General features: G+C 37.1%; 2 protein-coding genes across 4 annotated transcripts; both read right to left on the bottom strand.

The window, feature by feature from the left end:
* Positions 1-486: 486 nt before the first annotated feature.
* On the bottom strand, positions 487-6,271 carry elovl8b (ELOVL fatty acid elongase 8b). 3 transcript variants are annotated; one of them, XM_052094306.1, is made up of 8 exons: positions 6,147-6,271; positions 4,200-4,312; positions 2,660-2,847; positions 2,390-2,470; positions 2,104-2,160; positions 1,897-2,011; positions 1,481-1,608; positions 487-989 (listed from the first exon to the last, which is right to left on the bottom strand). In XM_052094306.1, the coding sequence occupies exons 2-8, from the start codon at positions 4,255-4,257 to the stop codon at positions 822-824; spliced, it is 795 nt and encodes a 264-aa protein (XP_051950266.1). In that variant the 5' UTR covers positions 4,258-4,312; positions 6,147-6,271; the 3' UTR covers positions 487-821. The 3 variants fall into 3 exon arrangements, with proteins under 3 accessions (XP_051950266.1, XP_051950264.1, XP_051950265.1); XM_052094304.1 differs by lacking the exon at positions 6,147-6,271 and adding an exon at positions 5,645-5,789; XM_052094305.1 differs by lacking the exon at positions 6,147-6,271 and adding an exon at positions 4,587-4,996.
* An 880-nt stretch (positions 6,272-7,151) lies between these two features.
* LOC127620940 (adenine DNA glycosylase-like) lies at positions 7,152-12,646 on the bottom strand. The gene is made up of 15 exons (XM_052094303.1): positions 12,538-12,646; positions 12,297-12,424; positions 12,120-12,159; positions 11,963-12,036; positions 11,838-11,879; positions 11,661-11,732; positions 10,927-11,040; positions 10,723-10,820; positions 10,475-10,619; positions 10,295-10,385; positions 9,999-10,181; positions 9,099-9,244; positions 7,796-7,945; positions 7,532-7,573; positions 7,152-7,456 (listed from the first exon to the last, which is right to left on the bottom strand). The coding sequence occupies exons 1-15, from the start codon at positions 12,644-12,646 to the stop codon at positions 7,292-7,294; spliced, it is 1,599 nt and encodes a 532-aa protein (XP_051950263.1). The 3' UTR covers positions 7,152-7,291.
* Between the last annotated feature and the right edge of the window lie 627 nt (positions 12,647-13,273).

The following is a 13,273-nucleotide window of genomic DNA, read 5'->3' as shown; positions in this document are numbered from 1 at the left end:
TCTGAAAAGTACGTGATTATATTTTATATCGCTTTTATATTAGTAGTGCAAAACGAATACTGCACAAGTTACACCAAATCCAGCTGATCTCAGCAATAACCAGGTAGTTTAGATGTAATAATGCAAAGTAACGCAATTGTGCCAAACCTTATTCAATCATATTATAACAAACTATTACTTGTCTCCATAGTCTATATATTAATATATAAATCCCCTGGCATTAACGTTGCTGGGTTATACACTCGTTTGAATAATTTATCCAGTCGATCGTGAGAACACCCTTACAAGAACATGTTCGGATGCAGCCAATGAAATAATCAATTTAGATACTGCCATCTAGTGCAGTTCAGGCTGCCTGCAACAGTCCATGTGAATGAAGACCAGGGATTTAAACATTTACAGAAGACAATAAAAAGCTGTCTTCTGTAATTTAGGCATAACTAAATCAATATTGTTCAATCTCAGAGACAATAATGAGATTCTCATTTTATTTACATTAAAGTCATTTTGGTTGACAACATAAAGTTGGTATGTTACATAGCTCCAAAATACCAAAAAGAATAACATACTTGACATGTGTATTGGAAAAGTTCTAGACATTTTGTATAGAAATAATCAGACCTCTAACCTCTGCCAATTGTTTGGAAAAATCCTTTAAGTCCTGCTGATTAAGTATACTGTAGCCGTTTCAAGCTGAGGTAGGATTGCAACATGAACACTGATAATTAATGGACTACTATTTTTCCGTCAATGTCATCCCTCGGATGCAAACAATGGGAGATTCTTCTCTTTAGTATTTAGCATGTGGACCGACTTGACTGTTAAGACTTCTTGCTCTTTCTGGTCATGTAGCTCTGGTAGTAAAAGTTGCTGAACAGCACAATGAGGCTGACGCAGTACGCAAAAACAACCGAGTTCATGGAGTCAGGGAAGTCACACTCAGTGAAGAGGTTGTAGCCAGTGTGAATCGTCAGCAATACAAACTGGATCTGTAATCAGAGGTTGTACAATGTAAAGAAAAAAAAAATTTATTTATATATATATATTTATTAAATAAATAACACACATATACACACACTAGATATAACATGCAAAATAACTTATTGACACTTTGGCTATGAGGCCCAAATCTGATTATTATTTTTTCACACCTACAGATCTGTTAATTGGATGACCATGTGAACAGCCACAAGCGCATTGAATCGGACATTTTTAATCCGATCTGGGCCACTTTCATTTATGTTTTATTTGAAATAAATCAGATATGCAATATATTTACCATGGTTTTACTACAGTAACCATATTTTAACCATGATATCCGTAGTAAAACCATCATAATAATACAGGAAATGTTGTGGTTATTTTGGTTTTACTATACAAACAACAGTTTAACGGGACTCCCTTATCCTCGGACTGAAGCACTTGCCAAGCACAAATATGTTTCCTAATTACCAGAACACCAATGTTTTTGTGTATTTACCAGCTGAAGTGTGGTAAGATAAGGCTTCCACCACAGATATTTCTGCATGTGTGGCCCCAGGGCTGCCAGGCCATAGTAAGAATACATCACAATATGAACAAAGGTGTTCAGCAGCCCGATGAAAAATGCTGAATGAACAGGCAAAAAGACAAAGTTTATGATAAACTAGTTACATAAATAGTTTACACACACACACACACACACACACACACACACACACACACACACACACACACACACACACACACACACACACACACACACACACACACACACACACACACACACACACACACATAACTGTTCTCAACTTTTTAAATGTTAGGAGTATAATGGTTGTAAGGAGTTCACAGTGAGAAGTTTGTGTATTAATATTAATTGGAAAATATACAGTATAAGCCATTTGTTTTACTTACATTGACCTCCTGCCACATATTTAACTCCTGCCCACCAGTTGAAGATCATTGTTCCGTGATGATACACATGTAGAAATGTGAGCTGATTGTTCTTCTTCCTCAAGATGAAAAAGACCTACAGGTGGAGAATGAGAAGAAAAGTCTCTCTTTGAACTGCATTTCCACAGTGGGTGTAAATATCTTGATTTTTGTTTTTAAATTACTTACTGTATCACTAAGCTCAATGACTTTAGAAAAGAAAAACCACCAGCATACATTGGCCATCTAAAAAGTAATAAAACAAATATAATAATGTATTTAAGTATAAAAATCAATAATGTCAAAACTATAGACATTTAGTTTGAAAAAATAAAATGCTAGCAATTTACTTTTTGCAATTTATAACTCTGTAATATAAGAATTACTGATCATTAGCAAAGCAAAACTATTCACTGAACACTAGGCAAGCAAACAGATACTGAGTGATCTGTTAGACAGAGAGAGAAGTAATCACCCTCATTCCAAATGGGCTTGGGCTGTAGTCCACAGGTTGACAGAGATAACTGTAGTTTGCCTGCCAAGATGTGACCAAGAACTGCAAAAGATAGAAACGAAGTGGCTTGGTGATAACGGAATAACATAAGCAAATAATTCTTGAAGATTTGATGACTAGGTTATTATTTTAATACAGGACTTAATATTTTGTTTTGCTTTTTGGCCCTTTTTAAAATGTATAATGAATTGAACAAATAATTTATATAAGATAGTGAATTACATATTGTACCTCATGAAACATGTACACTGACAAACCGATCATGGCAAAGTTGTACACAATAAGCACTGCCCTTAGGTCCACCGGTTCCCTGTCTTTCATAAGTTTGGGTCCGATCCAAATAACACCAAGATAGCAAAGAAATAAACAGATGATTGGTACAGGAGAGTAGACTAGAAGCCATGGGTCGGTCCGCTTATCTGAAATAAAATGACAGGACACACAAGCTTTGAATGACAATTAGAAGTGGGTAAAAATTATCTCCTGATGCATCACGATCTTCATTTCACAAGTTATGCAAAAAAGTATTTTCCTACTCCCTGAAAGATATTAATGAAAGTGTCACGAGATCTCACCAGTCTCTGTGACAGCTACTCTGTAAACAGCAAACAAAAATGTGTCCATGGGTCGCAGTCTGTGAAGCTTTCAACCCGTCAATCATTTTGCACATTCTCATAGTATTGTAGTTGCAGCGAATTATTGAGACTTAATGCTAATTTTATGTCATGTTGCTCTTAACAGTTGTCAGTTGAGGGCGCCATTTTGCTGCTGTTGTTTTTAACCACCATTTCTGCACAATGTCTCAAAGCTAATTTGTTATCTTTGGGTTTTGGAAAGAGGGCCGTGGTTAATTCAATGTCTCAGTCTCGTGGAAGGCTAAAATTGCTTACAGCACCTTTAAATCCCAGGATCGATCTTTTACTCTATGTGCAACCCACCAATACAATGAAAGGAAATGCATTTGCAACCAAATTTCACACTATGCAGCTAAAAAGTTGTGTATTTCACAACTGGCTGGTAAATGTTATATTTCCCTGACCAGTGAATGAATAATGTAGTATAGTGGTGGAATATACAGCAGTCACATCCTTTCACTGTGTGTTGAGTGTAACAGTTTTTCTGTGTGTACAGATGAGATCCACACGACCCATTTGTCATTGAATAATGTCTCTTTAAAACCCTTTATGTTCTGCAGTCAGAACGTGTTTAATGACTCAAAGTAAATACCTCTAAATAGTACAAATGATGCAATTAAACATGTTACAAAATATAATATATGCTATATACTATCATATTTATAGACTTAATGCATTGAATTAAAGGCTAGAAATTATCACAAAACTAATGAAATATAATTTGTAAAGTTTTTGGAGGTTGCAGTGTTAGCACACTGAAACTGCGCTAACACTGCAACCTCCACCACCCCACTGCCACCAGTTGAGTCCCATCCTGCACAGGGATAGGCTTCTCACCCCGCCTCCGGCAGGATATGACGGTTCCGAGAACAACTTCGGACCACTAGACGGGGCTTATGCCAGAGAGAGACATTACATTTCTTTTTATTGTTTTATATTCATCAAATAAATGTAATCTTAAATTTCACTGCAAATTTCTGCAAGTCTTCCTGATAGAACTGTTATTCTACAAATACTGATGCATGCACGCAAAAGGACAATTCACTTTTATAATGTCTATTAAAAAACATACACACATATATACATATATATATATATATATATACACACACACACACACACACACACACACATACCCCCATTCTCCAAAATCCAGCGGTGCATAGATTCCATTCTCTGCCATGCTGATTCCATAGAGTACACTAATATGGTATTAGCGGCTGTATTATCATTTAGGAAACTGGCAGAACTAGGATTCAACAGAAAGAAAAACAAACAATTTAAGAAGAAAATGCGCTTTTGCTATATACATACTGATTCACAAGGATTCATCTCATAAAATAAACTCACAGTTCTACATTGTTTCTGCTTCTTTAAATGTAGATCAAATTAGACTACTACTACTAATAATAATAATAATAATGTAGTGTTTTTAGGAACAAACATAGGCGGAAGTTTATCCTGTACCAAAAACATGCTCAATGCTTTATTTTCGTAATAACCTCTCAGGAAAACAAACTCACTGAACTCTGTCTTTCCCTCTTTAAGGCAACGCAAAAACAGATGACACCATTAAAATAATGTTTGCAAAGAGTTGTTAATCTTATGGTAAATGGTCCAACACAATTTTTAGTTCGGTAAAGTTGGACATATATTCACTGATTCGAACATCCCAGATCAATAACTCCTAGCGAAACGTTGTTAAAACACAACGACGCCTCTTCCCAACCGTAGTAAACGACGTGCTACAAACTACATTCTCATCAAAACTTGCCGTCCTCCGAGCTGGACCAATAACATTGGTCTCTAAATACTTTTGCATAATTTTCCCCAAAATTACGCAAAAAAGCACATTTTTCCAAACTAAGTGTTGTATTATAACCAGCAGTAGACCACTGGTGGTTAAACTAAATTTGATAGTACTACACCACATAAGAGCAAAAATATTGAACATTTTCCCCAATAAAAATTCTCCAAAAGCAAAAAGCACTTTTTCCCAAACGAAGTATTGTAGTGTAACCAACATGAGATCACTGATGTGTGAAGTAATTTTGGTGACACTACATTGCATAAGAGTAAAGTTATTAAAAATGTTTGTAATATCGCTTTTCGGTGTTGCAATTTGTAGACGGTCCCTGCGCATTCGTCTCACAACCGGTTGTGGCAGAGGACGGCTCGTTTTGATTCAAAAATTTGGTTGCAACTCGCCGTCAACCTTACTACGGTTGGAAAGAGGCGTCGTTTGCGTTTTAACGTTTCGCTCAGGAGTTATTGATCCGGGAAATTCGAATCTGTAACTATTTCCAATTTTACCGAACTCAATGTTTTCAGGTTTAATCCATCGATAGATCAGTGGTTTAATCCCAGATTACACCTACACTGTACCCTTGAGCGACACTGAACCTGTTACTGCAGACCGTCCTTAAAATTACTGCAACTTAGTTTTAGATGAAAAAGCATATTGTAACATGACAAGCTAACAGATAAAGTCCAAATGATCGGTTTTGATTTTCTGCTATATACGTAGATTTGCCCTTTTCCACAATTATTTGCAATTCAACTATTTTACCGGTGCACTTACCTGAAGAAAAAAAAAAGTACAAATGAATTGCGCTGTGTGGACGAGTTCAAATCAATAGACCAAACGTTTTAACTCTGAAGCGCAGACTTTGAACTGCCTCTAAATGCTTGAGTTAAATAACATGTTTAGATGCACGTGATCAGCTATGCGGCTGTGAACGGAACTCTTGGGAAAACTGCACAGGATTGCGCAGTTTCCATAACTCTAAGTTAAAAGTCCCACCATTGCTGAATAAAACACATTGTGAAAATGAAACACAAGGCGAACACAAACAGATGTGTTGAAGCTTTAAAGTCTTCTTTAAATAAGTAAATAATTTCTTATAAATGCCTCGTGGCTCTTACAGTGCATCCGGAAACAAACAATACCACATAATAACAACGCGAAAGAAGAAGTTTGTTTGAATTCTTTGCAAATTTATAAAAAAAAAATTAAAAACGAAAAAAAAAATAAATAATAATAATAAAAAAAATAAAATAAAGACACATGTGCAAGCACTCACAGACTTTGCTCAATACTATGAAGCACCTTTGGCACCAATTTCAGCCTCAAGTCTTTATGATGCTACAAGCTTGGCACACCTATTTCTGGGCAGTTTCTCCCAATCTTCTTTGCAGGGCATCAAGCTCCATCAGGTTGGATGGGCACAGCCATTTTCAGATCTCTCCAGAGATGTTCAATCGGGTTCAAGTCTGGGCTCTGGCTGGGCCACTCAAGGACATTCACAGAGTTGTCCCGTAGCCACTCTTTTGTTATCTTGGCTGTGTGCTAAGTGTTGTTGTCCTGTTGGAAGATGAACCTTCACCCCAGTCTGAGGTCCAGAGCGCTCTGGAGCAGGTTTTCATCAAGAATGTCTCGGTACTTTGCTGCATTCATCTTTCCCTCGATCCTGACTAGTCTCTAAGTTCCTGCTGCTGAAAAACATCCCCACAGCATGGCTTGGTTTGTGCTGACATGCACTGTTAACTGTAGGACCATATATAGACAGGTGTGTGCCTTTCCAAATCATGTCCAATCAACTGAATTTACCACAGGTGGACCCCAATCAAGTAGTAGAAACATCTCAAGGATGATCAGTGGAAACAGGATGCATCTGAGCTCAATTTTGAGTGTCAAGGCAAAGGCTGTGAATACTTATGTACATGTGATTTTTTTAGTTGTTTATTTTTAATACATTTGTAAAAAGATTTAATTAAAAGATTTCAAACAAACTTCTTTCACGTTGTCATTATGGGGTATTATTTGTAGAATTTTGAGGAAAATAATGAATTTAATCCATTTTGGAATAAGGCTGTAACATAACAAAATGTGGAAAAAGTGAAGCACTGTGAATACTTTCCGGATGCACTACATTTTGATGACTAGATCAGACAGGGGAGTTCCATTTCAGAAGTGATCCTCCCTTTGCCTTTTTGAGCTTCGGAGGGCTGAAAGGTGTTGTAAAATAAAAAAATTGATTCGGAACTCATCTTTTAAGTAATATTTTATTGGAAATTCAGTTTGGGGTGGGGGGAGTATTATCCATTTAAAATGTACCTTTTAATAATCAACTATCCTTTTAAAAGGGGTTGAAGATATTATGTGGTGACGATGACCTCGGAGTATAAAACGATCGACACTACTAGAACATAATTTACACATCAGCTTTCAACTGTGTTTGCCGTTAGCTTTGGCTGCTGGCTTTGAGGTAGAAAAGAATTCACTGAGGCAGAGTTGTTTGGGCCCTCCATTAGTAGCACTTTCCTTGAGCCTTTTTGTTTTGTTGGATCGTTTCTCTTTTCCAACCAGAGGGCTGAGTTTTCTCTTCTTATCCTTTTGAAGAGAGTGAGAAATGTTAAGATATAAATAAAAAACACATGTATATCTCTGGCAACTTATTAATCTTACCTTGCTGCCCACGTTATTTGTAGATTCATAGAGCTTCATAATCTGTGTGAAACATGGAGGACAGAAATGACAGCACAACAATCTTAAACCTGACTCAAAGTCAGAGTCGTCAATTAAACATTTTATCTAGACTTTGTCAATTCAACATTTTACACACTCTGTAATATCTGCAGGTCAGTTTAGCTTTGCTGTATCCTAACAATCAAGAAAACACACACACACACACACACACACACACACACACACACACACACACACACACACCTTTTTAACACCTGTTGATACAGCTGCCCCCTGCAGAGCAGATTTAGTGAGCCAGGATGTCTTCTGCTCTTGCTCTGCCTCTGAGCAGTCAGATACACAACAGGAAAATACAATGTAGGTTTGATGGATGTGGGAGAAAATATGCACCACCTGCCAGAGAGTACATGGATGAATAACTATTAGTGCCCCACAGGTATAATCTGCCGATATTAGCCTTTCATTGATAAAGTGTATATGTTTATCGATATGCACAGATATGAAAAAGTTTTTCAAAACATATAATGCAGAAAACATTGGTGTCATAATTTAGTTTATCCAGCAGAGCGTGCTCCGACTCCATTGTTTACAGAGCTGACTCTGAGCTGACAGTGGTTCTGCAGACAGGGTGGAGTTAAATGGTGTTGAGTTAAGCGGTGTCTTCTCTGTAAGTTGCTAACTAGTTAATAAACAATGACTCCATTTTCCCTTTTCAATATAACATTAACACTGTCCCTGACAACCATGTCACTCATGTTTATTACATCTGTTTGATGTTAGCAAGCTATAGTTTGTCAGTGCAGTCAGTAATGTTGCAGATTGAAAAGGTAAACATCAGAGCATCATTTTGAAGCTCAACAGACAACGGTGCTGTGGTGGATTGTGTTGTTGACTGTCGATTTCACTTGTAACCTAGTTGGTTACACTAAATATAAAGTACTGATGTTTATTTAGCTATTTATTTTAATGGTCAGCATTTGACTGATACTAAACAGTACTGATGTTTATTTAGCTATTTTTTTTTTAATTCTTTTTTTTATCTTATATTTTAATGGTCAGCAACTGACTGATACTGAACATGCAGTATTACATTACGCTATTTATTGTATTTTTATTTATTTATTTTCTCAGGTGTTCATTTCTAGAATTTGTTGACCATGTAAAATAATAATGTCAAATATTCTTTGATATAAAATATTTGTTTAAGAAAGCAGCATTCCGTGTACCTTGGCATAGTCATATCGGTGCAAAATCGGGGAACAATACACATAGAAAAGGTCTGTTTTCATTCCAGCTCAAAAATTAACTATATCGGCCACCATATCGGTAATCTGTGAATTTCCCTCAAAAACAGTTATGGGTCGGGCTCTAATATCCATCACTGTAAGTTATGTGTACTGTTAACTGCAACCAAATATTGCAATACTAAAACGTTTGTTGAGTAAGCAGGGATTCTGAAAATGTTGATGACTTCAAAAACATTCATTATCTAGTCTCAGGAAGATACAACATGTATTATCTTGGGGAGAAACCAGAAAACACTCACCTCTCCCACAAACTGAAGTAAGTCTGTGTCTAATGATGTTCCAAGTAATTTTTGCATCATGCTACATAACAAGCCTTTATGTTTATTTTCTGAGACCCCAGCCTCCAAGATAAAACTGGGTAGCTCCCACATCCCAGCCAAGAGTCCTGCAAAATTGCAAGACAAACAGTTAAAATTAATAATTATTGTGCATTAAAGTAATATTCTGGGTTCAGTATTTGTTAAGCTCAATCGCCAGCATTTGTGGCATAATAATGATTATCACAAAAATGTATTTCGACTAACCCCTCCTTTTCAAACATCTGGGTTACAGTAAGGCACTTACAATGGAAGTGAATGGTGCCAATTTGAAAACATTAAAATACTGTTTCAACAGTGTAGGCACAAGATGTAAACAATATGCATGTTACCATGATTTTACTGTGATAAAATCACTTGCCAACCTTTTCTGTGTAAAGATATAGCCAAATTTACAACTTCTTTGCCATGACAATATAATGTCAACAAACAAAAGCCGTAAAATGTAAACAACTTTACAGCTCAAATAACATGGGTTTTAACAGAGGAAAAGGAGGGATGAAGGGGGCTTGGGCTCAACATGCGCTACGTCTCCACGGCAACACGCTCAACAAGCCACGAGATAAGATGCACGGGTTGATGGTCTCAAGAGGCAACTGAGATTCGTCCTCCCCCACCTGGATTGAGGCGAATCACTACGCGACTACGAGGACTTAAAAGCACATTGGGAATTGGGGTTGCAGAATTGGGAGAAAAAAAACAAAAACAAAGGGACGAGTCAAAAAATATGTGGTAAACAAAATTATGACCTTAACTTATATTGAACCCAGAATATTCCTTAGCCATTTGATTGTCTCATATTCACCTAGTTTTTTTTTTTACCTTTGTTTGGCCTTTGAGTGAGCAGATACTCTATCTCCTCTCCGGCTCGCTGACGCTCCACTATACAAGTCAAGGTTTGCTCTACACGTGGAGCTTTTTTGAAAGGCTTTCTTGGATAATTTTGCACCCCCAATTGGGGGTCCCATTCCTCTAACAGACACAAGTTACAATTGCCAGTGGCCGCTGTCAAGTAAACAGACAAAAAACATTTTGAATGTGCGACTACATGATTTGATTTATAAATAAAATTGAAATATCTGTGCAGGAATATTTTATATTCAACATAGAGAACTTACAACAATTCTCTATGTCAGGAACTAAGGTATTAGGATTTGCAGCCAGATTACTTGGAAGTCTTTTTGAGTCCTTCTCTTGTTTAATGCTCACCTACAAGAACACATGAAATGTGATGGTATAGAGGTTCTGAAGACTTTACAAAGTTGTATATATGGTGAGAGCTGCTAGCTGGACTGTACCTTCCTAAATGCATGGCAATTGGTCTGAATTGGACACTGGCTGCAGAGAGGGGATTTTGGGGTGCAAACTCTGGCCCCTAACTCCATCATAGCCTGATTAAAATCTCCAGGTCTCTCTTGTTCCACGATTCTATCTGCAATTTTCCTGAAATAGCACAATAAGAATCAAAACTAATTTCACCTTTTTAAATTTAGATATAGATTTAAAGCATGCTGCCTAAAAGAGTAAATCAATTGGCTGGTAGTACCACAAAGCATCCGTTACAGTGGGACTGGTGCTATATGCTCCTATTGCCCGAACACGGCACAGAACTCGAATCACATTTCCGTCAACTGCACCTGTCACCTGGGAAACAACAAACATCACTTATGAAAATTTATTAATATGATTCAAGGCCTAACTAATGCAGGATTAATGAAGAAAGTGTAGGATTCCGACTGCTACTGGTTACCTGTCCAAGTGCTATCGAGCCAATTGCACCTGCAGTGTAACGTCCCACCCCAGGCAGCTGTTTCAAAAGTTCCTCTGTGGTCCTTGGCATCTGCCCACCCAGCTCTGATACCACCTAGTTTAAGGAATCTTGTCAATATTAGTATTAGCATGTATTAACTGTGGATTATACAGATAATTTGGATGCTACTATGGATAATACACATTTGTAAACAAAGTGTAATGGGATAGTTCACCCAAAAATTTTAATTCTCTCAGCATTTACTCACCCTCATGCCATCCAGATGTGCTTTCAATGCTAGTGAATGGTGGCCAGAAATCTGAAGGTCCAATAAGCAGATAAAAGCAGCATAAAAGTACTTTCACATCTGAAAGTGAAAGTGGAGATTTATAGTAAAAAAGGAATTGTATATTGATCAGTTTCTTATACACACCAATTATCTTGCTTCTGAAGATATAGATTTAACCACTGGGGTCTTATGGATTACTTTAATGCTGCTTTTTATCTGTTATTTTACACAGTAAGACCTTCACATGTCTGGCTACCATTCACTTGCATTGAAACGACCAACAGAGCTGAGATATTCTGCTAAAATTTTTTGTTTGTGTTCTGCAGAAGAAAGTCATACACATCTGGGATTGCATGAGGGTGAGTAAATGTGCGAACTTTCATTTTGGGAGAACTGTAACAAAACAATAAACATTGCACTGTTGTGGGTTTCCCATTAAGCCTACTTTCTTGGCTCCTTCATGTAGCCTGCGTCCCCGAGAGTAGTATCCAAGACCTGCCCACATTTGGTTCACTTCCTGTGAGGAAGCACCACTATGTCAGGACATCATTATAAGGATGGTGCTTTATATTTTGAGCCCTTTCTATGTTTATGTTGTCCATTTCTGTGAATGTAACTTTACCTCCAGTGTAGCTGCAGCTAGTTTTTCCACACTCGGCCATCTCTGACAACAAAAACATAAAGGACTATAAAAGATTAAATGGTTCTACAGTGAGAGGAGAAATCAGACCTAATGATCTTACATACCTTCATCCACTTGTTATAGTAGTCTATCACCGTGGCAACTTGAGTCTGTTGTAACATGATTTCTGAGACCCACACTGAGAAAATTTAAAAAAAGAAAAGAATGATTTTTTTTTTTATTCATACTCTTTCAGATTACGATCATTGCATTAAAACATACCTGCATATGTCCTGATATTAACATCTGGTTCTTTCATAGCCTGAATGGGAAAAAATATTAAATAAAAATAATTAAGAAAGACACTCATTCATAGAAGACTACTAGTACTTATGTGCATTCATAATTTGCCTTGAACTGAACTCAGCAACATTGTCTATAAATGGAAGGTCACTTTACCACTGTCCTCCAGGGAAGCTCTCTCTTATATTGATCATACCAGTGCAGGAGGCGAGAGCGGAAAAGAGAGATTTCAGATGGGTCATGGAAAATGTGATATGACGAGGGTACCATTTCAGATAGTTCCTCTAGAGAAAATATGATTAAGTCAAGGCAAACCCACATATAACATTTAGATACATTTAAAAGCTCAGCAAAATTGAATTGCCGTAAATTCTAACGTCTATCAGTTTAGGCATACCTTCTTTAATGGTAGGCTTTGGTTTCTTCTTATTGCTGGATTTGATCACCTTTGTATTCTCCAAAGCTGTTAGTTTCCCCTTCTGCACCGCAGATCTTAACCTGCTCATTGTGCTAAACTGTATATATTTATAAATAAAAAAAATTCTCACACACGACTGTTGGGAAACGTGATAACTGCTATTGCATCGGACATGCATACAATGTAAATGTAAATGTAAAAGCAAGGACAATCCGCTCAGCATATGATTCTAAATATTCAAAGAGTACGAAAAATTAAACATCAGTGTGTTTAAAATCATACAGTATAGTATTCATACTATATACGTATAGTATTCCTAACATTTGGGACGCAATCTTGTTTTAATAACAACCATGCAGCAGCACTCCCGCCTTCTGTTTCACTTCCTAAGAGGCGGGGCTTGTTAGAACCAATAGCTGATTTTGGAACGCGCTCCGCACTGCATATTTACAAGTCTGGTGTGCTCATTGTGCCAGGTGTCTCTGACAAGACTCAAATGTTCACTTCAGGCCATTGAGGCCAAGTACCCCTTGATGCAAATAGGGATGGAGCAGGGACCCCCTAATACTGATGCATACTATTGTTTGCAATTGAGTGTTGCATTTTAAAGGGATATTTCGTCCAAAAGTGAAAATTCCCTAATCGTTTAATCATCCTCATCCATCCTCATCCCATTTAAGTTGTGCATGACTTACTTTCTTCTGCTGAACACAAA

Source organism: Xyrauchen texanus, chromosome 27, assembly GCF_025860055.1.
Source record: "Xyrauchen texanus isolate HMW12.3.18 chromosome 27, RBS_HiC_50CHRs, whole genome shotgun sequence".
Lineage (NCBI taxonomy): Eukaryota > Metazoa > Chordata > Actinopteri > Cypriniformes > Catostomidae > Xyrauchen > Xyrauchen texanus.
This window is presented reverse-complemented; position numbering and strand designations above follow the sequence as displayed.